The sequence below is a fragment of the Colias eurytheme genome, chromosome 11 (assembly GCF_061535395.1).
Source record: "Colias eurytheme isolate Ceu_HAF_F1 chromosome 11, ilColEury1 Martin Lab GWU primary, whole genome shotgun sequence".
NCBI lineage: Eukaryota > Metazoa > Arthropoda > Insecta > Lepidoptera > Pieridae > Colias > Colias eurytheme.
In genome coordinates, this window is record NC_142990.1 from 6,297,337 (window position 1) to 6,321,851 (window position 24,515).

General features: G+C 35.6%; 3 protein-coding genes across 3 annotated transcripts; all 3 read left to right on the forward strand.

Annotated features, from left to right (window-relative positions):
* The first annotated feature begins 925 nt into the window (after window positions 1-925).
* LOC149904627 (uncharacterized) lies at window positions 926-1,435 on the forward strand. Its single transcript, XM_090107175.1, has one exon. The coding sequence runs from the start codon at window positions 926-928 to the stop codon at window positions 1,433-1,435; it is 510 nt and encodes a 169-aa protein (XP_089963301.1).
* Window positions 1,436-19,033: 17,598 nt separating this feature from the next.
* LOC149904628 (larval cuticle protein 65Ag1-like) lies at window positions 19,034-20,174 on the forward strand. Its single transcript, XM_090106797.1, has 2 exons — window positions 19,034-19,042; window positions 19,722-20,174. The coding sequence occupies exons 1-2, from the start codon at window positions 19,034-19,036 to the stop codon at window positions 20,082-20,084; spliced, it is 372 nt and encodes a 123-aa protein (XP_089962923.1). The 3' UTR covers window positions 20,085-20,174.
* A 663-nt stretch (window positions 20,175-20,837) lies between these two features.
* Window positions 20,838-23,025, forward strand: LOC149904629 (uncharacterized). The gene is made up of 2 exons (XM_090107530.1): window positions 20,838-20,887; window positions 21,294-23,025. The coding sequence occupies exons 1-2, from the start codon at window positions 20,873-20,875 to the stop codon at window positions 22,995-22,997; spliced, it is 1,719 nt and encodes a 572-aa protein (XP_089963656.1). The 5' UTR covers window positions 20,838-20,872; the 3' UTR covers window positions 22,998-23,025.
* Window positions 23,026-24,515: the final 1,490 nt, after the last annotated feature.

Here is a 24,515-nt window from a genome sequence, read left to right on the forward strand (position 1 = left end):
AGTAGGTACTACAAACGCTTCGCATCATCAGCCCACATACGTTCCCACTGCTGGAGTGCTGGGACACTGGCCTCCTCTTTGATTTCATCGTCCGCTCTACGTTTCCTCTGAAAAAAATACATGCTTTATTAATTATAGGTATCCAGTATTGTAATTTGTACTCGTAAGTTAAGTATAGTTTGTTAATGGTTTGTTAGTTGTATATATTACTAGCGGTCCGCCCCGGCTTCGCCCGTGGTACATGTTTACGTTTTCTCTACATAAGAACCATCCTCGTACTTCAAGGAATATAATAAAAAAAGAATTATCGAAATCGGTTCAGCCGTTCTCGAGTTATGCGCTTACCAACACATTTTGCGATTCATTTTTATATATAAGAAGATAAGATGTATTTTGTTTTAGCTATTTAAGAGTACGTACCTACGTATCTTTAAAAAGTTAAATAAAAACAAATACGGGCAGATAAATACGGGACAGTTTTTTTAATAAACTGAGTGAAATTTATATCAATAAAGACGTACTTATTTTATTTATATTTATTGTATCATATTTAACATCTCATAAATTATATTGTTCCAATTAATATGATAAAATTTTGATTTCAGTGATTTCTCATATATTAAGTTGTAATAAGAATATAAGGTAATTAATCCTCATTTCTGATGAGTTATAAATAATCTACATTATTAATAAGTACAGACTACGTACGTAGCTCATCCACTAAGGACTCATCAACTAATTATATTACTTACCTATATAAAAGCCACTTCCTACCGCAAGGATCATCAATTACCAGCTACCAGCAGAAGCAGTCCATTCCTCAAGTATCACGGTGAGTATTTACAATATTCAACAGTATTTTATATAAATTAACTATTTAAGTATTGCTATTTTATCTTATAATAATATGAATTATTTATTCCAGATGCACGCATTTGGATTTATATGTGTAATTGCAGTCGCATATGCATTGCCTGTTCTCCCGAAACCCCCCGCTAAACCACCTAAATCTGTAGAACAAAATCTTGAAGCACAAAATAAAGAACGTGCATTAATACTTAAGGAAGTAGCAGAAGCAAAACCCGAAGTACAAATATACAATGAGCAAGACCCCATCCCGGAGGATGAAAAGAATCACGATTTTATTTTGAAAGAAGCTGAACAGTCCAAGCCTCAATATCAAAAGTATGATGAGCAAAATTCTGATTCGTCGGAATTTAGACCATTCAACGATGGAGAATTATCAAGTGAGGAGATTGACAACAAGAAAAAGTCTAAGCCGAAGCTTGTAATCCCAAAACCTCCTTCATTTTCTACTAAATTGTCTGTACCCTCTTTGCCGATTTCACTGTCATCACTACCAACTTTAGGTATAAAGTGGCCAATTCGCGTCCCTGCCATCTTTAAACGACCTAAAATCACTTATTTAGGTTAATTTTTAGAAAATAATGTAATTTACCATACTGTACATACTTATTTAAATATATTTTTATTAATCTAAATTTATGGTCGTTTAACTCAAATACATTATGGACTTTTTTAATGATTTTAGTACTCTATGTGAAAAATAATAAAAGAAGATTTTTATACACATTTATATCTAAGAATTAGATTTGAAATTAAAACAAGGAAATGAATAATTACCTACTGTGATAAGGCGAAAAATCATGGAGAAAAAATAGTTGTAACTCTTGAATAAATAAAATGTAGGTACCTATAGGGGCCTCTATTCATAAGCCCATATTCAAGTTTTCGTAATTTTCGTATTTTATTATTATACTAGCGGTCCGCCCCGGCTTCGCCCGTGGTACATGTTTACGTTTTCTCTACATAAGAACCATCCTCGTACTTCAAGGAATATAATAAAAAAAAGAATTATCGAAATCGGTTCAGCCGTTCTCGAGTTATGCGCTTACCAACACATTTTGCGATTCATTTTTATATATAAGACTAGCGGTCCGCCCCGGCTTCGCCCGTGGTACATGTTTACGTTTTCTCTACATAAGAACCATCCTCGTACTTTAAGGAATATAATAAAAAAAGAATTATCGAAATCGGTTCAGCCGTTCTCGAGTTATGCGCTTACCAACACATTTTGCGATTCATTTTTATATATAAGAAGAAGATAAGAGATTCACAAATTTCTTAAGCTTTCCTTTCATAAGATTCTACTTCTGATAATAACGAATTCAAGAAAAAAAGAATTACCGTTATCAGACTAAGGGTGCACTCACACACATCAGTCACCGTCAAGTCACCGATGACTGATCGGTGACGGTTTGTGTACGTATCCACAAACACCAGTCGCCGTCATGTTGTCCGTCAGTCACGTCGCCGGTTTGACTGAATCATTGAACACATACATCAGGTTAGTCAGTGATTAGACGTGTGTCACGCTAGAGAACATGTAGCAATTATTGACGGTAGCACGACGCTGACTGAACTGAGACGTGACGGCACCGGGTGAGTGGGGATAAAAGTATGATACATGTATGGAAAGATTATTTGACGTGCCTGACCGGTGACGTCACTGATAGATTTCGTGCTGGCGACTGTCGTGTGGGAACAGAGTCATACTAGAACTATTGATACATATTTTTTTTTAATCCTGTCCGGTGACGTGCCGTGACGGTGACTGATGTGTGTGAGTGCACCCTTATTATTGTACACGCGTTATGTCAATTGTCCATGTCGTAAACGAAGGAAAGAGCATTGAGCTATTATTACTACGTATAGAGGAGACACATAAGCGATGTCATCGACTCATCGCTATAGAGGCGAAACTTTGCAAATATTTTGCTTATTACCTACTTATCAATTATTCAATCAATTTATCAATGTAACAAAAAAAACTTCGCCCGTGGTACTTAATTCGCAATAAAAGGTAGCCTATGTCCTTTCTCGGGTATCAAAATATCTCCATACCAAATTTCATGCAAATTGGTTTACGATTGAGTAACAAACAGACAGAGTTACTTTCGCATTTATAATATTAGTATGATTATCTAATTATTTATCGATGAAAAGTTATTTCTTTGCACTTTGCCGTATTACTTGAATTATAAGTGCAATATCGCAACACACTCGAGGGCATGGTTTTTTGCTTTAAAACAAACAAGGCATGAACGCGACCATCGCTCTAAAGCGACTGAGTGCAGAAAAGCCATATGGCTTATGTTGAGCGGAACATATGTGATGTAGGCGGTGTCGTCTCCATACGTATATCTCAATGGGAAAGAGGGATTAATTTTTCCAGATTAAAATTATATCTTGTCTGTTGATATAGTAGATTTATTTCTTTTGGTTTGGGTGTTCCTGTATCCATTATCTGAACAGCTCCATATTATTTATTTATTTTATTATCACCTAAGTCACTCTACTATCTATCTAGTAATTTGAAGCACATTTTAAAGCTGTAAATAGGTATAAGCCTCTAATTTAGCTTGCAACTATTAATCCGTTTGACATAAACAAATCCAAGTTTAAAACTTTTTATTAATGTGAACTTTAAAAATACTAGTATGTATCTTCTGAAAATAGGAAAAAAATATAACAGCATAATCATCAGCACATTTTATTTAAAAAAAGAACTTGCCTTGTCATTATAGTCCGGGATACATCGCCCATTTTTGAAAGTGATTACTATCAAGCTAATTTTTCGTGAGTAGCTTTATTTTGATGAGATGCCCAATAATTTCATGTACGAAACTCTCGATTGTGGTAGCTACCAGAGGAAACAAGGATAAAATATTTTGATTTGATAGTTCTCAAATATTAATTACTAACTGATGTTTTTTTTTGTTCAATGTCAAGATAATTATCTAAATAATTCGAAAAAATATTTGTCCTACAAAATCTATGGTTTGATCAAAGAGTCCCCCTTTCCAATATGTATCGATAACGAAGTTATCATAAATGATTACTAACCAGCTGATTTTTTTATTTTCACTTATTTAATACTTATATAATTCAACAGACATATTGTCCTACAAATTGCGTAATAAATATTTGAGAACCGTCAAATCAAAAATTTTTATCCTTGTTACCTCTGTAAGCTACCACAATCGAGAGTTTCGTACATGAAATTATTGGGCATCTCATCAAAATAAAGCTACTCACGAAAAATTAGCTTGATAGTAATCACTTGCAAAAATGGGCGATGTATCCCGGACTATTAGTCAAAGCCAAATTTAAAATAATTGCATAATTAGTATCGCATATTATTATTAATAATTATATTAATGAATTGCACGTAACTAACATATTTAAGATTTTTTGCATACGATTCAATTAAGTGTCTATTACATTAATTACTAATAGGAATTGCTAATATTATGTTGGTCTATGAATTTTTTGCTCAGCCCTTCTAAATTAATGTTACCTAAAGTATTCGCTTTTACTCATATTTATAATCATAACTTTTATAAAATAATTAATAATTATGTAAAAATACTGATTCCTAGTTACAGTTTTTGAGTCACATGTTATTGAAAAACAATAATAATAATTATTATCGTAACTCTTTCGGTATCTACATTGCTACACGTATAACACATTCCTTCATCTACTACACCAATTTTATATTCGAGATAATTTTAGAGGAGAAACTTCTTTAGAGTAACATTTCAAGGTCGCGTCATGGCAATATCGTCATGTCATGGAGTATGGCGACGAGTTTGGTATCTTTGAATCTTGCCAAAGAAGTTTCGCTTCTGTCATGTGTGCTCGGCACACACGCTCTTTTTTTGGAACTAAGTATCGCTTATAATATTAGTGCCTAAATTTATTGGGATTACCACATTCTTTGATAATATGTCAACTACTTACAACTTGAATAACTTTAGTTATTTTTTAGAATAGTTCAAATGGTGATTTGATGTTGATAATACTATTTTTTTGTTGTATAAGAGCGTATTTCTTAACCAAAATATGCGTAGGTATTGTTGATCAGATCTTTTCTATTCAAACTCAAACTCAAACTCAAACATTCATTTATTCAATTAGACTACTATTTAGTAGCACTTTCGAATCGTCATTACATAGTATTTTTAACATTTACCACCGATTCGGAAAGCAGTATCTATGGAGAAGAATCGGCAAGAAACTCCATAGTTGCTCTTTTAAATAATGTCAATAAATTTACATAATATGTAACTTATATCTACCTAACTACATAATATGCCAAAGAACTGTCCTGTGGTTTTTACGCGACAACCCTCCATGGGTCTCTATCGTCCATATATTCCTGAATACTGTAGTAGGTACGCTCTCTGAACTAGTACATTTTTTATGTAAGTTTTAAATTTAGAACTACTAAACTCTTTAATATTGTGAGGAATTCTATTGTATAAGCGTATACCTTGACCCATAAATGAATTTTTAACTTTAGCTAATCGGAAAAATGGCATTTCAATTCTATTCATATATATGCGTTTATATTAATATTTTATTTGCGTTTAAATATGAATAAAGATGTGCTTGTACATACTTTTGTCTGTAATTGTAGCCCTATATTTTGTAGATAATATCTTAGCAAAGAGATTTTTCATGGTAGGTATTGCTGATGGATTCTATTTAGAACATGCAATGTAATCATGTTGCGGAATACTAAGAATGGTGCCACTGCCTCTGAATTTCTTTTAGTAAATGAGTTGTCAGTTCCAAATTAAATGAGGTGGTATGTGTATTCATATAGGCTTTACATGTAACTGCTGGCACCTGGGTAATAGTAAGCAAATATTCAGACTATATCTCAGTAACAAAGTTAATCCAGATCTGTACAGCCTTTATGTGAAATAGGGTAACAGTCATCCAACCTATACCTAACCTAATATAACGAGGATAGATATCCTCCTCTTGGAGATTAATATTCCTTGGATAAACGTGAAATGTAAGGCATAAGTACAATTTACTTATATTAAGACAAAATTATTCATACAGAAAATATTTGCTAAAAATCTATAAAGTCGATCGATTAACTAATGATAACTTATTCTTCGGAAATAAATCCGCCAATAATGCTTATTGTATCACTTAGCTTTAACGATCGTCTATATAAGGCTGTCGTAGATTGATGTTAGTACCAGTATTCGACAAGCATTCAGAAAACACAGGACATGTATTAGAAAAGGAAAAGGTGAGGTTTAATGTCTATAAAACAAGTATTACACTACATTTCTACACTTACAATTATTTCGTTCCTTAAATTTTATTATTATATAATATTACTACAATTATATATATTTTTTTTATTTTAGATGTATTTCATCGGAGTGTTTTGCTTGATTGCAAGTGTTGTGGGAGTGCCACTCATTCCTGAACCTGCTCGCGTACAATGGAACCGAAATTATCACAAATTGAACTTGAAACAGTTTGCAAATGAAGCGAGACTATCTTCTATTTCAAAACCCAAGGAAGAACGAGCATTATCAGGAGCAATTTTAGAAACCATGAAGAATGAATCTCCACTCGAAAATGAGAATCTACTGTGGCACACAGATAATAAATTTGATTCTATTTCTCATGGGTACGGTGAACATTTTGTGATTAGAAAATATAATGATAAAATTCTTCACGAAGGGGATCACCCGGATTTCCTTATAAAAACCGTAAAAAAGCCAATTCTGGTTGAAGATGAAGTAAAGCTAATAGACGTTCATCCTGGTGTTATTGAGTATGAAGAAGCTGTTGAGCCAGCAACTACTTATTATAAACATCAAGAACAAAGTGAAGGTCCTATTGCCGTCGATGAAGATGCAGGCCAAAAAATGTTAGTAGAAATTCCTCAGGCTCCAGAATTAACCGGTAAGATGATATTGCCTTCATCGTATTCTTCATTGTACGAACTAAGAAAAGCTGGAATGAATTTATGGCAAAATATAAGGCAGCAACAAGTTTACGAAAGAGAACATCCGGTAGTCACTGAAACTAAAGGTTTTGAACAAAAACCAGCCGTGGTTGAGTTAGTGAAGCCAGTAGTAAAGATCGTGATTCCTGAACCTCCTACGTTAACAGGTAAAATTTCATTGCCTTCTTCGTATAAATCAGTGTCCAACTTGCGAAACTCAGAAAGGGAGGTCATAGATAGAATTAAGGAACAGAGACTACGCGAACGGGACCAGAAAATTACTAGAGTCCACGAAGTTGCACAGCCGGTAGTCACCGAAACCGAAGGTTTTGAACAAATGCCAGCCGTGGTTGAGGAGGTAGTTAAGCCAGTAGTCAAGGTCGTGATTCCTGCAGCTCCTACGTTAACTGGTAAAATTTCATTGCCTTCCTCGTATAAATCAGTGTCCGACTTGCAGAACTCAGAAAGGGAGGTCATAGAAAGAATTAAGGAACAGAAACTACGCGAACGGGACCAGAAAATTACTACAGTGCACGAAGTCGCACAGCCGGTAGTAACTGAAACCGAAGGTTTTGAACAAAGGCCAGCCGTGGTTGAGGAGGTAGTTAAGCCAGTAGTCAAGGTCGTGATTCCTGCAGCTCCTACGTTAACTGGTAAAATTTCATTGCCTTCTTCGTATAAATCAGTGTCCGACTTGCAGAACTCAGAAAGGGAGGTCATAGAAAGAATGAAGGAACAGAAACTACGCGAACGGGACCAGAAAATTACTACAGTGCACGAAGTCGCACAGCCGGTAGTAACTGAAACCGAAGGTTTTGAACAAAAGCCAGCCGTGGTTGAGGAGGTAGTGAAGCCAGTAGTCAAGGTCGTGATTCCTGCAGCTCCTACGTTAACTGGTAAAATTTCATTGCCTTCTTCGTATAAATCAGTGTCCGACTTGCAGAACTCAGAAAGGGAGGTCATAGAAAGAATTAAGGAACAGAAACTACGCGAACGGGACCAGAAAATTACTACAGTGCACGAAGTCGCACAGCCGGTAGTGACCGAAACCGAAGGTTTTGAACAAAGGCCAGCCGTGGTTGAGGAGGTAGTGAAGCCAATAGTCAAGGTCGTGATTCCTGCAGCTCCTACGTTAACTGATAAAATTTCATTGCCTTCTTCATATAAATCAGTGTCCGACTTGCAGAACTCAGAAAGGGAGGTCATAGAAAGAATTAAGGAACAGAAACTACGCGAACGGGACCAGAAAATTACTACAGTGCACGAAGTCGCACAGCCAGTAGTGACCGAAACCGAAGGTTTTGAACAAAGGCCAGCCGTGGTTGAGGAGATAGTGAAGCCAGTTGTCAAGGTCGTGATTCCTGCAGCTCCTACGTTAACTGGTAAAATTTCATTGCCTTCTTCGTATAAATCAGTGTCCGACTTGCAGAACTCCGAAAGGGAGGTCATAGAAAGAATTAAGGAACAGAGACTACGCGAACGGGACCAGAAAATTACTAGAGTGCATGAAGTCGCACAGCCGGTAGTGACCGAAACCGAAGGTTTTGAACAGAAGCCAGCCGTGGTTGAGGAGGTAGTGAAGCCAGTAGTTAAGGTCGTGATTCCTGCAGCTCCAACGTTAACTGGTAAAATTTCATTGCCTTCTTCGTATAAATCAGTGTCCGACTTGCAGAACTCAGAAAAGGAGGTCATAGAAAGAATTAAGGAACAGAGGCTACGCGAACGGGACCAGAAAATTACTACAGTGCACGAAGTCGCACAGCCGGTAGTGACGGAAACCGAAGGTTTTGAACAAAGGCCAGCCGTGGTTGAGGAGGTAGTGAAGCCAGTAGTCAAGGTCGTGATTCCTGCAGCTCCCACGTTAACTGGTAAAATTTCATTGCCTTCTTCTTACAAATCAGTGTCCGACTTGCAGAACTCAGAAAGGGAGGTCATAGAAAGAATTAAGGAACAGAAACTACGCGAACGGGACCAGAAAATTACTACAGTGCACGAAGTCGCACAGCCGGTAGTGACCGAAACCGAAGGTTTTGAACAAAGGCCAGCCGTGGTTGAGGAGATAGTGAAGCCAGTAGTCAAGGTCGTGATTCCTGCAGCTCCTACGTTAACTGGTAAAATTTCATTGCCTTCTTCGTATAAATCAGTGTCCGACTTGCAGAACTCAGAAAAGGAGGTCATAGAAAGAATTAAGGAACAGAGGCTACGCGAACGGGACCAGAAAATTACTACAGTGCACGAAGTCGCACAGCCGGTAGTGACGGAAACCGAAGGTTTTGAACAAAGGCCAGCCGTGGTTGAGGAGGTAGTGAAGCCAGTAGTCAAGGTCGTGATTCCTGCAGCTCCCACGTTAACTGGTAAAATTTCATTGCCTTCTTCGTATAAATCAGTGTCCGACTTGCAGAACTCAGAAAGGGAGGTCATAGAAAGAATTAAGGAACAGAAACTACGCGAACGGGACCAGAAAATTACTACAGTGCACGAAGTCGCACGGCCGGTAGTGACCGAAACCGAAGGTTTTGAACAAAGGCCAGCCGTGGTTGAGGAGGTAGTGAAACCAGTAGTCAAGGTCGTGATTCCTGCAGCTCCTACGTTAACTGGTAAAATTTCATTGCCTTCTTCGTATAAATCAGTGTCCGACTTGCAGAACTCAGAAAGGGAGGTCATAGAAAGAATTAAGGAACAGAGACTACGCGAACGGGACCAGAAAATTACTAGAGTGCATGAAGTCGCACAGCCGGTAGTGACCGAAACCGAAGGTTTTGAACAAAAGCCAGCCGTGGTTGAGGAGGTAGTGAAGCCAGTAGTTAAGGTCGTGATTCCTGCAGCTCCGACGTTAACTGGTAAAATTTCATTGCCTTCTTCGTATAAATCAGTGTCCGACTTGCAGAACTCAGAAAAGGAGGTCATAGAAAGAATTAAGGAACAGAGGCTACGCGAACGGGACCAGAAAATTACTACAGTGCACGAAGTCGCACAGCCGGTAGTGACGGAAACCGAAGGTTTTGAACAAAGGCCAGCCGTGGTTGAGGAGGTAGTTAAGCCAGTAGTCAAGGTCGTGATTCCTGCAGCTCCTACGTTAACTGGTAAAATTTCATTGCCTTCTTCTTACAAATCAGTGTCCGACTTGCAGAACTCAGAAAGGGAGGTCATAGAAAGAATTAAGGAACAGAAATTACGCGAACGGGACCAGAAAATTACTACAGTGCACGCAGTCGCACAGCCGGTAGTGACCGAAACCGAAGGTTTTGAACAAAGGCCAGCCGTGGTTGAGGAGGTAGTTAAGCCAGTAGTCAAAGTCGTGATTCCTGCAGCTCCTACGTTAACTGGTAAAATTTCATTGCCTTCTTCGTATAAATCAGTGTCCGACTTGCAGAACTCAGAAAGGGAGGTCATAGAAAGAATTAAGGAACAGAAACTACGCGAACGGGACCAGAAAATTACTACAGTGCACGCAGTCGCACAGCCGGTAGTGACCGAAACCGAAGGTTTTGAACAAAGGCCAGCCGTGGTTGAGGAGGTAGTTAAACCAGTGGTCAAGGTCGTGATTCCTGCAGCTCCTACGTTAACTGGTAAAATTTCATTGCCTTCTTCGTATAAATCAGTGTCCGACTTGCAGAATTCAGAAAAGGAGGTCATAAAAAGAATTAAGGAACAGAAACTACGCGAACGGGACCAGAAAATTACTACAGTGCACGAAGTCGCACAGCCGGTAGTGACCGAAACCGAAGGTTTTGAACAAAGGCCAGCCGTGGTTGAGGAGGTAGTGAAGCCAGTAGTTAAGGTCGTGATTCCTGCAGCTCCTACGTTAACTGATAAAATTTCATTGCCTTCTTCTTACAAATCAGTGTCCGACTTGCAGAACTCAGAAAAGGAGGTCATAGAAAGAATTAAGGAACAGAAACTACGCGAACGGGACCAGAAAATTACTACAGTGCACGAAGTCGCACAGCCGGTAGTGACCGAAACCGAAGGTTTTGATCAAAGGCCAGCCGTGGTTGAGGAGGTAGTGAAGCCAGTAGTCAAGGTCGTGATTCCTGCAGCTCCTACGTTAACTGGTAAAATTTCATTGCCTTCTTCGTATAAATCAGTGTCCGACTTGCAGAACTCAGAAAGGGAGGTCATAGAAAGAATTAAGGAACAGAAACTACGCGAACGGGACCAGAAAATTACTACAGTGCACGAAGTCGCACAGCCGGTAGTGACGGAAACCGAAGGTTTTGAACAAAGGCCAGCCGTGGTTGAGGAGGTAGTGAAGCCAGTAGTCAAGGTCGTGATTCCTGCAGCTCCTACGTTAAGTGGTAAAATTTCATTGCCTTCTTCGTATAAATCAGTGTCCGACTTGCAGAACTCAGAAAGGGAGGTCATAAAAAGAATTAAGGAACAAAAACTACGCGAACGGGACCAGAAAATAACAACAGTGCATGAAGTCGCACAGCCAGTAGTGACCGAAACCGAAGGTTTTGAACAAAAGCCAGCCGTGGTTGAGGAGGTAGTGAAGCCAGTAGTTAAGGTCGTGATTCCTGCAGCTCCTACGTTAACTGGTAAAATTTCATTGCCTTCTTCGTATAAATCAGTGTCCGACTTGCAGAACTCAGAAAAAGAGGTCATAGAAAGAATTAAAGAACAGAAGCTACGCGAACGGGACCAGAAAACTACTACAGTGCACGAAGTCGCACAGCCGGTAGTGACGGAAACCAAAGGTTTTGAACAAAGGCCAGCCGTGGTTGAGGAGGTAGTGAAGCCAGTAGTCAAGGTCGTGATTCCTGCAGCTCCTACGTTAACTGGTAAAATTTCATTGCCTTCTTCTTACAAATCAGTGTCCGACTTGCAAAACTCAGAAAGGGAGGTCATAGAAAGAATTAAGGAACAGAAATTACGCGAACGAGACCAGAAAATTACTACAGTGCACGCAGTCGCACAGCCGGTAGTGACCGAAACCGAAGGTTTTGAACAAAGGCCAGCCGTGGTTGAGGAGGTAGTGAAGCCAGTAGTCAAGGTCATGATTCCTGCAGCTCCTACGTTAACTGGTAAAATTTCATTGCCTTCTTCTTACAAATCAGTGTCCGACTTGCAGAACTCAGAAAGGGAGGTCATAGAAAGAATTAAGGAACAGAAATTACGCGAACGGGACCAGAAAATTACTGCAGTGCACGCAGTCGCACAGCCGGTAGTGACCGAAACCGAAGGTTTTGAACAAAGGCCAGCCGTGGTTGAGGAGGTAGTGAAGCCAGTAGTCAAGGTCGTGATTCCTGCAGCTCCTACGTTAACTGGTAAAATTTCATTGCCTTCTTCGTATAAATCAGTGTCCGACTTGCAGAACTCAGAAAAGGAGGTCATAGAAAGAATTAAGGAACAGAGGCTACGCGAACGGGACCAGAAAATTACTACAGTGCACGAAGTCGCACAGCCGGTAGTGACGGAAACCGAAGGTTTTGAACAAAGGCCAGCCGTGGTTGAGGAGGTAGTGAAGCCAGTAGTCAAGGTCGTGATTCCTGCAGCTCCTATGTTAACTGGTAAAATTTCATTGCCTTCTTCTTACAAATCAGTGTCCGACTTGCAGAACTCAGAAAGGGAGGTCATAGAAAGAATTAAGGAACAGAAACTACGCGAACGGGACCAGAAAATTACTACAGTGCAAGCAGTCGCACAGCCGGTAGTGACCGAAACCGAAGGTTTTGAACAAAGGCCAGCCGTGGTTGAGGAGGTAGTGAAGCCAGTAGTCAAGGTCGTGATTCCTGCAGCTCCTACGTTAACTGGTAAAATTTCATTGCCTTCTTCGTATAAATCAGTGTCCGACTTGCAGAACTCAGAAAGGGAGGTCATAGAAAGAATTAAGGAACAGAAACTACGCGAACGGGACCAGAAAATTACTACAGTGCACGAAGTCGCACAGCCGGCAGTGACCGAAACCGAAGGTTTTGAACAAAGGCCAGCCGTGGTTGAGGAGGTAGTGAAGCCAGTAGTCAAGGTCGTGATTCCTGAAGCTCCTACGTTAACGAGAAGAATTGCATTGCCTTCTTTGTATAAATCAGTGTCTGACTTGCAGAACACAGAAAGAGAGGTCAAAGAAAGAATTAAAGAAAAGAGACTACGCGAACGGGACCAGAAAATTACTACAGTTCATGAAGTCGCACAGCCAGTTGTTACTGGAACCAAAGATATCGAACAAAAGCCAACTGTGGTGGAGGAAGTAGTGAAGCCAGTAGTAAACATGCAACCCGAAGAGGTTATTGTTAAAGAAGAAGTTATTTTTCCACAGGCTCCCACTTTAACAAGAAAAATTTCGTCATTATATCCTTCACGTTCAGTTTTGCAAGAAGAGTTGAAATCGGAAGTAGAATTTAAAAAAAGGTATCCGCCAGGGACAGTTCCTCACATTCCAAAACGTTTTAATGATTATCTAGATTTTTATAAAAAATTAAGACCTGACCTTCTCGCTAGAGAAAATTCTTTGAAAGATTTAGGTTTCTCACAACGAGAAAGTATTGTAAAATTTGAACAGATTGATTCTAAGGATATTAAACAAAAGTCGTTATGACGTAATTCTTCGTGATTGTACCAACATAATTCATTTTACTTTGACCATATCGGCCATGCTCTGTGAATATTGACGTAAAATAATTTGTAAGACCGACAGTGACCAAATTTGTAAGTTTCACGTATGAAATGTGAACAGTAAAATTGGATATTTATGAAGGAAAAAATAAAGCAAAAATAAAAAAGTGAAGTTTTTATTAATTGGACTTATAGACATAATATAGTTTCTTTAACGTTTATCAAGAAATGAAAAGTTATATGTTTTTTGCTATTGATGATATTAATGACACTGGTAATGATACTATCTTACCACAAAATACTTGACACAGGGTTTAACTTTAAGTCTGGTTTTGTCGTATTTCACAAAGAGTACTATTAAAGTGACCCCTGTATAAAGTTAGACTGCGTTTAAATTGTTTTGTGGTAATACAATTAATCTTTTATGTAGAAGGCATATTGTAAAATTGTAATGTTAGAGAGATGAGATGAGATGAATTTAAACCATTGATTGCTAAATAAATACTGTTTTATTGAATACAATATGCATAATTATCTTTAAAGACATGTATCATACCGGTACACAACCTGCATGGCAATTTAACGATAGTCTATACTAATATTATAAAGAGGAAAGGTTTGTATGTATGTATGTATGTATGGAAGGTTTTCACGCATAAACTACTGGACCGATTTTGATGAAATTTGGCACAGATAATCTTTAGACCCTGAGAAAGAACATAGGCTACCTTTTATTGCGAAATATGTACCACGGGCGAAGCCGGGGCGGACCGCTAGTTTTAAATAAAACAAAAACAAATTCACATTTGTTTTATTAAAAATAGGGTCATAATATTATATACCCTATTGAAAGGTTACATTGAGGATTGCATTTGTACATCAAACAAACATAGAGCTAGAGCAAGAGCATTATTTCGTGATCTTTTAGTGTAAACGAAAACTCGTAATATTCAGTGTTGTTCATATTGCATAGAATCTTTTCAAACGCACTAAGAGTAACAAAAGAATGCTCTTCACCCGTTTACACTTTAATTATTTGACATAGTGGGTTTAGAAAGAGCATATTTTGCTCGTTAGATGTAGGCTTAGATGTAGGTATGTAGGATTTCATTGAACCGGAAGGCACTAGAAATTCAAATTCAAATTACATTTATTTACAAGAATGTAGTTACAAAAAAATAATTTGGAAAATCCAAAAGTGCACGCCTCATAATTTTTTTTTAATAAATATTTATTAATTATTATTTTTGTTTATTTAATAACAATTAAACCACATCGAATCAGACCCTGAAAAATGAAAGGGTTCTATTCCTGAGCATACTCAAGCGTAAGAGAAAAAAAAAGACTCGATTAGTAAAGTATTTCGGTCGCTATCGTGTTAACAAGAAAAAGGATCCGCACATACAGACACACGGACGTCCAAGACAGAACTTTTTTAAACTGTTTTTTAACTAGTTTAAATAACAAAAATGACATCAAAAATATCATGAACGTTAAAAATAGTATTTTTTCTTAATATGTGTGTGTATGTATTATCTTACAAGTGCAATGTATGATACATAAAGACATTTTAAGTTTGAAAAATCAGATGTTTTGCGCGAAGTGACAGTAGTACCCACCTCAACGCTTCGCTTATGAGGCGTGCAATAGGCGTTAATACCAATGTTAAGGCGCTAATACATTCTACCCACTATCTGGGTGTCCAAATATTTAAATGGAAATACGTTAAATTACACTACACTATTCTACGCGTCACAATAGTTAAACGTCACTAATTCTTCCTTGTCACAGATTCCGCAATGCAATAAGCATTTGAATATCATAAAATTGTTTCTCCATTAAACCATTTCGTCAGTTTCTTCTTAAATATATTTACTGGGAGATCCTTAAAGTTATCCGGTATTTTATTATATATTGTAATAGTCATAAATATCACACTATTTTTTGCTTGATTTATTCTACATGTTGGAAAGTGCAGTTTATTTTGATACCTCTCCTCCTTTCTTCTTAAAATATTCTGGGTGGTATTTAACAAATAAACATACTTCTCTTATGTGTAGGTTAGTGTAAGGATACGTAATTTACCGAACATTGGTTTGCAACTGTCCCTTTGATGTAATCCGCACAGCCCGGAAACATTTCTTTTGTGCCACTACTACTTTTCACACCTCGCAAGATTGTCCTCAAAGAATTATTCCGTAAGAGAGTATAGAAGATATAATATATATTATGCATGGTAGGCATTTATTGCAGCATTCATAGATACAGTACCTCTTAGGCGACGTAATACGTAAACGAAACGATTTATCCTATCACAAATATATTCAATATATGACTGTTCCATTTTAGACCTTCATCTACCCTGATCATTACAATTTATATCTAGATTAGTTTTGGTGCAATTCTTTGTATAAAATTGAACTATTTTTGTTTCCACTAAGTTTATTTTCAGATTATTATTTTGTAACCATTTTACTATATTATATGTATTTTTATCCGTGCATTTAACAATAAGGGTAGTGTCGTCTGCTAATAAAACTGTTTTGTATTTCACTGATCTCGATAAATCGTTAATTTATAAGAGTAATAAAAATAGACCGAGCACACTTCCTTGTGGTACACCTGATTTGTTAACTTTTTTCTCAGACCTATATGAGTTTCGTGTTTTTTTATCATTTTATGAACCTCCACATCTATCATTTAAGTAACTTACAACCCTTCTTTAGCAATTCCTCTTATACCATATTTCTCCAACTTAAACAAGAGTAATTAATGGTCCACAAAATCAAATGCTTTGCTCATATTTAGGGATATGGTGGCTGCTGGTTTTTTTTCAATAAAGGCTTGAATTATTTCTTTCACCATGTCGAAGCATGCTAACGAAGTAGAACTATTTTTTCTAAATCCAAATTGTTCTAGACATAATATTATATTGGTTTTAAATATATAAATAAAAAAAATAAATATAATTTTGAAATAATTTGGAAAATCCAAAAGTGCACGCCTCATAATTTTTTTTTTAATAAATATTTATTAATTATTATTTTTGTTTATTTAATAACAATTAAACCACATCGAATCAGACCCTGAAAAATGAAAGGGTTCTATTCCTGAGCATACTCAAGCGTAAGAGAAAAAAAAGACTCGATTAGTAAAGTATTTCGGTCGCTATCGTGTTAACAAGAAAAAGGATCCGCACATACAGACACACGGACGTCCAAGACAGAACTTTTTTAAACTGTTTTTTAACTAGTTTAAATAACAAAAATGACATCAAAAATATCATGAACGTTAAAAATAGTGTTTTTTCTTAATATGTGTGTGTATGTATTATCTTACAACAAGTGCAATGTATGATACATAAAGACATTTTAAGTTTGGAAAATCAGATGTTTTGCGCGAAGTGACAGTAGTACCCACCTCAACGCTTCGCTTATGAGGCGTGCAATATCTTAGATATAACTGGAATTAGTGCTATCGGTCTGTAGTTTTTAATATATCTTTTGGATCATCTCTTTTATATAACGGTTTTATAACTGATGTTTTTAGAACACGAGGAAAAGTTCCTCGCTCCATAGATAAATTGACAAGACATGATAAGGGTTTGCAATAATTAAAATTTGTGTGATTTGTTATGTTAATTAAAAAGTTATTAAATTGTTCACAAATATCATTTATTGACTTGTATACATTATTATTGACTAACAATATTTTCAATTTCTTGAATATTTTTACTATATATAGTTTTGGTCATTAACGCCTTTAGTACACCTACACATTCGTATGCGGCAGCGAAACAACGAAAAAACCGTAAGTAGTGTGGCAGGTTTTCGCATATGATAATATGTCTCACTCTAGCACATAGATAGATGAAATAGTTGCGTCTTTGTCAGTATTGTTTCGCAAGGACCTGCGATATGGCCGTTACACAGACGCATACGTTTCGCTAGTGATGTTTCGCATCGCAAAGCGTCAGCTCGCGATCTGTCGGTGAGAACAGATTTTCGCACCATGGATGCCGAAAATACTGAATTATTTTTGCATTCTATTCGAGATTATCCCGTATTATACGCAATTGGACACGCAGATTATAAAAATACGTACAAAAATTACGTCTGCACCTGCAGTCGTCGAAAATTACAATGGCATATCATTGCGAAAAAGTTGCGAAAACATTGCTGTGTAGGTACTAACGTTCCGCAGATATTTCGCTACGCAGTAGTTCCGCAGAGACTCGCTGCCGCATACGAATGCGTAGGTGTACAAAAGGCGTAATACAATTTAAATGAGTTTCGTGTTTGATTTATCATTTTATGAACCTCCACATACTGATAATTCGATGCATTAAACACCGCGACAAACTGCATAAAGACTCCAAGGCATTTCCTTACGATCAAATCCGCCAACATATATATAAAAGATATAGATACTTCTGTAATAAAATTCTCAGAAATGAAAATACAATACAACAGCACTCTAATAGATCAAAATAAATCTAATACAAAAATACTATGGCAACCATTAAAAACATAAGCTATCTCTCTAATCAGACTAATTCTTCGATAGAACTTCTACATATCAATAATGATGTATACAGCTCTCTTAACAATTGTAACAAATATTTCACTTCAGTCGGGAAAACTCTGTCCGACAAGATCCTAACAAAACTAAATATATCTCAAGGAGCTCTAATCAACTCTTATAAAACAGATAACACAGCGTCCCAATCCTTCTTCCTCTCCCCCACCGACGGAAATGAAGTACGCAAATTCATAACCAGCATAATTAATAATGATAGCTCTCCCGGCATCGATAACCTCACAGTCCGAACGATAAAAGCCATTCTTCCTGAAATCATCAAACCTGTAACTCACATGCAATAGTTTAAGAGGCTTTCTATTAGTGCCTTGTATGTTGGTAAAACGGTATTTTTATTTACTACTGCTCTTAAATTTTTAAATATTATATAGATCATCCTTCGTAACCGCGTTACTAAATAAGAGGCCTGTTTTAATAAAATAAAAAATACCTTACACTAGCGCAGCCGGTGTTAAAGAACTAAGATTTGATAATATAGCTATACCTATGTACAGGAAGGTGCTGTTGTGGTATTTTAACCTAATTCTTGTCATACAAGAAATCGATGTACAATTCTTAAAATAGATTTAAGAGTTGAACATCGATTTCGATTTTTGAATAGATGGAAAAAAAAATATTTTTTTATAGGAATTAGGAAATTCATATACATTTTAAACCACGTATAGGTAATTCGCTACATTAGCGTTCCTACAGATCGTTGTGTCATTTATGCCCTATTTCAATTACCATCAATACTACTATTAAGATAATATGTAGCTACTCCATGTGAATGGAGTAGCTACATGAATGTTTACACCTAATGAATGTTTTATGCAATTTCGTAATTACTTTGATGGCATCTGATTAGCTATTAATTAATAATAAAATAATTTAGGATAATTAGTTTTCAAATATTTAACATTCTCTTATTAATTAATTAATAGTGAATTAAATATAAATTGCGACAATTTTGTCCTAAGCATCATTCTGAAATAGAACATCTTCTACAAAACACTTGAGTGTAACAAAAGAAAACGTCATAATCATTTAATCATGAAGATGGTAAGTTTTATTTATTATAATAATTTTCAAAATTTTTACTTAAAATATTCAAATACTAGTGTAATATTATATCGAAGTTGTTATTATAAAAGTTACTGAAATATAGGTTACATCGTTTTAAACATAGGAAAGAGTTGAAAACTTAAAATCCGCTCTTGGCTTTTATTTATTTATTATTAATAGTTTTTAATAATGATGTACATTTGTTTTTATTGCCTACTAGCTTTCCACCCGCGGCATCGCCCGCGCAGTAAAAAAAAAAACCCGCATAATTCCCGTTCCCGTGGGATTTCCGGGATAAACCCTTTCCTATTTCCCGGGGTAAAAATTAGCCTATGTCCTTTCTCGGGTATCAAAATATCTCTATACCAAATTTCATGCAAATTGGTTCAGTAGCTAAGGCGTGATTGAGTAACAGACATACAGACAGAGTTACTTTCGCATTTATAATAATAATTAAGTATGGATTTTTGTTTATACTTATTGCGATTAGGTACCTTTGAACAGTTACAATAATTTTATAGCATTAGTGAACAAAAAAGATATTATTATTACGATAGAGATTTATTATACGAAGATATTACTATTGTAATACCTACTAATTCGATTTTTTTCAGAATATACCTAGCTCCTCTTCGTTTTTCCTTAACCTGTATATTAATTTTTGTACTTTTTTCAGCTCATTGTATTCTGCGCTGCAGTAGCCGCTGTGGCTTGCGCACCCACTGCCCTTGAGGTGCTAGCAGTTCGTCGGGCTCAGCCTGCCTTGGATTTCGAAGAGGTTCGCGATGAGTTCGGCCAGTATGCCCTACGCTACGTCACAGCAGAAGGCATCGTGGTTTCGGAGCGCGGACACTTGGTACCCGCTGCCAGGGATGGCGATTATGTTCTTGTAGTCGACGGTGAATTCTCCTACATCGGTGATGACGGCCAGCTCTACGTCACAAAGTTCACAGCTGGTCTCGATGGTACTCACGTTGAAGGCAACCATCTCCCCGTCGCACCCGAACCTATTGTAGTGGAAGTACCAGAATCTCAGTGAACAAATGACCGACGCGATAATCAATAAATTATAATGGCTTTTCAAGATTTGAATTATTATTTTTTTAAATTTTCCTTTATTAATATTATTTCACTTTAATTATAACCCAAAAACTATAAAGTCGGATTTTTATAATTTTGTGTTTTCATCACTTAGATAATTATAATGACTATAAAATTGAAAAGCATATAAAAATCTATGTACCTAGGTACATAGACTATCTATCAGTCTGGAGTCGGATTGAGTAACTCATTTTAAAAAGAGAAGAGATTGAGTAAGTTTTTACCAATATAAGTTTGTTACGGTTTAGCTCTAAAACTGCACTACAAATTTTAAAAATTCTTTAACCTTAAGATAATATTATAAATCTCATCCTCAACGGTTATATAATTATGTATTATAATTATTACAGTACATGGTTTAAAATTTTATATTATAAATCTCATCCTCAACGGTTATATAATTATGTATTATAATTACAGTACATGGTTTAAAATTTTATATTATAAATCTCATCCTCAACGGTTATATAATTATGTATTATAATTACAGTAAGTACATGGTTTAAAATTTTGTTTAAGTAACAAAATCTTACTAACTAAATATTAATAAAAATGTGAATATAAGAAGAATAATAACAAAAATCAATTAAAGTGCGTAGATCGAAATGGGTTAATAATTACTTAAAAATGATATTCTTAATTACATAAGCAATATTTAATCACTATATAAAACCCTTACGATTAGCCAGCGCCCAGTATGGAGTTTCATCATCATAAGACAACACAATGGCACAATACACAGTAAGTAATAAAAATAGAATAGATTTATTATTATTTTACTATACAATTTTAAGGTTCTACGCGTAGTATATTTTATGTCTTTTCCAGTCCTTTATTGTAAAATGAATAAAGCGCTATATTTACATTATGTGCTCTATAATTTAATCTTTATCTTAAATAAGGTATAAAAATATAACTAGATTGTAAATTTTTCTGTAAATAATTGAGGTCTTTTTATTAATTTGAAAAATATTATCCTATCAACTTTAAATACTTTATTTTCTTATGCCGATAATTATCAAGAAATTTATACTTATTGCAGGAATAAAACTTTTTGCTTTTTATAAAACGATTTTGTATGCAATAAATATTTAACAAAATGTTTGGGATTTAATAATTTTATATTGAATATATTCTCTTTCCACAGAAAACATATGTGGTTGCTGTGTTGTCTTTACTCGTAGCCGTAACAGCAATACCAGCTAATCCAGACTTTTTACTAAGTAAAGAGAAAATATCGAGTAATGATATATCCACACCAAAACCAGGAAGTAACGAACAAACTCCGGATGATAAAAAAACCCCCATTCCCGCAACTTATGATATACCATTGATAGATCCGTCAATTATTGCGAAATTGTTTGAAGATGCAGAATCAAACAATCTATTATCTTATGAGGAAGGTAATTTACCTAATAAACAAAAAGCTATAAATCAGAACCAACAACCAAATAAACCTCAGGGGCAAAGTGCAATATATAAGCAGCCCCCAGAAGAGGATTCTAATGATTCAATAAGTCCTGAATTACTGGAGGGTGATAATTTATCAGATCAATTTGATCTATTCGGTAATAAAGACCAAGAATCAAACAATTCATTATCTGACTCAGAAAATAAACCTGCGATAATAGAATTTATAAAGATAACCGAACATGACATACCCGACGATTCAAAGGACTCGGAAACCAATTCAAATGATCAGAGTTCTCAAGAGCCCAAGGATATCAAACCGCAAGTTCGGGGGGCTGACAATGAGAACCTGAAAGAGGAAAGCTCTAAACAATCATCGGTAGATGAAAATAGTCCTGAGTTTTACGATTTCCTCACAAATAATGGTGATGTATTAAACCAAGAGATACCTAACAAAAAAAGTAGTGAAGAAAAAATCGATAACGAGAATGGTGTGATTCCGCAAGAACACTTACCTTCTTCAGATAATTTAATATTTGAACATATCAATAATGATGAAAACCATACCCCAACGGAACGTGAAACCGAGTATGAACATTCGGAATATCAAACCTCTCCTCCACAGTCAAACGAACAAAATTCTGAGGCAATAAAACCTGAAACAGAAGAACATGTAAATTCCGATGCACCTGTACCAATTTCAAATATTGATAATATATTCAGTAATTTAGAACCAATTAAGTCAAAAAGCGATGAAGAAGGTGATAATAAAGTTGTTATCCCTGAAGCCTCCCAATTACCACCATTAGACCCTTCAATATTTGAATATATTAAGGAAGATTCCAAAGAACCTGAAGTAAGTAGTGAAATAATACCAACGTCGTCTGCACATTATGAAGATAACAGTCCCCTATATTTCATAGAGCCTGAAAAAATTCAACAAATATTCAATTCTGCGTCCCCTGGTTCTATTGATAATAATGATAAAATTTCAAGTAATGTTTTACCCACAAAATCAGAAAGTAGCGAAGATAAGGAAGAGGATCAAAAAGTAGTTATTCCTGAAGCACCTGAGCTTCCTCCAATAGATCCCGAGGTACTTGAGTATATAAAGGAAGAAGCGCAAAATACCGATGAACAGAAATTCCCAATACAAAATGTTGGGGAAATAGAAGTGCCTGACAGAGAAACAAGCTATGAATATAATAATTATCCACAAATAGTAAATAAACCAATTGAGTTAATTCCAGCATTCAATCCAGAAGACGCAAATCCTATATTTATCAACAAACCTAAACCGTCATTCTTTTCAAACTTATTTTCCTATCTGCCGTCTTTTCCATTCTCTTTGTCATATTTACCATCGTTTAACTGGCCATTTAAACGTCCATCTTTTATACGTTCACCTAGTGAAAGATATCCAGAGTATATCATAGAATAATCATGTTTACAATAAATCGTAAAGAATATTCCTTCTTTCATTATTCCTACTCAGTATCAGGATATTTCAAGTTAAGTTTTTCGCAATAATTACATACCATTCAATACACTAGTTTTAAAGATACACTTACTACGAGGAAATACGAAAATAGCCCTATGAGTTTAATTTATGCATCATGACTTATTTCTCTCATTGTTTGATAAACTATTTAGAGTCATGTAATACATAAAAAGATTAATGAAATGCACTTAAAATGAGATATTCCAAATATCTGTTTCAGGACATTTATGCCATATTATAAACAATAATATAGGATATTATTGTTTCTTCCTTAATCTGTGTCTATTTTTTGTAATATGTACTTTTTTGGTGTGTACTTTGGTGTGTACAATAAAGTTTTTAATTAATTAAGTCACCATTATTATTCTAATACTTAGTATTTTATTAACTCTTTTTTGCTTCACATTGAATTGAATATTGTTATTTATGCAATAAAAATGTGACAGAATTGACGCTTTATTATTGACCTTAAAAAACTTTATAAGGTAGTGTTCTATGGTCTGTATAACTTTCTTATAAAAATACATTAAATTATGTTGGAAACCATCAAACGATTATTACAAACTTCAATGAAAATCTTCTCTATAGAATTTTGAATGCATGCAGCCCTCGCCTTATATCTTTAAAACAAATAGGTACTGTTTATACAGCTTACATCTTAAAAAAATTGTGTATTGCAATAGTTATCGTTTATTTTCTTAATTCCTAAATTAAATTAATTTTAACATTACATATAATGTATATGACTACTTTACAATAATTAATACAATACCTATTCTTCCATAATTATGGTATTTATTACTTTAATCTTTCATTGGATAAATTAATAATATTCATTTACAGAATGTACAATTATTTATTTATTTAATTTATAAAAAAAAACACACGGGGACGTAAATCTAAGATACATAGATCTATAAATAATTATAGAAAACTTTAAAACTAGGGATATAAATAATTTAGATCATGTACAGATAATTTCAAAAGTTACTTCCCGTATCCATCATACCACGGTGATAATGTAGGCAGTGGTGGTGGAGGATTATTTTTGCTAAATTTCCCTTTTGGTTTTTCTTGAGACGTGATTTCGTCGCGGACACCATGCTCATTTTCGAATGTTTTTGGAGCGCTTGAGATGGTAATTGGAACGTCTGTAGATGAAGGCATTGCTTGCGACGATGATTCGGATAAATTCTCAGGTTCTAACCGTTGGCGTCTATTTGTTCTATGAGTTTTCCTAAGTTTATTACGGAAGCGCATACGCCTTGAACGTGGAGTAGTGACAGTATCTAATATGTCAGGTAAATAGGTTGTTGTAGAGTATGTTGGAGTAAAACTTGTCGTTTCTGGTTTACTCGTAGACGTCGAATGTAACCAATGTCTATGAAAATTCCTACTATTCTTGAAATTAGGCGCGGTAGAACTAGTTGAAATAGACGTTTCTGTTGTTTGTGATTC

What these genes read in the sequence shown, in the direction of transcription:
- LOC149904627 (XM_090107175.1), top strand. Translation starts at nt 926, where the DNA reads ATGCACGCATTTGGATTTATATGTGTAATTGCAGTCGCATATGCATTG.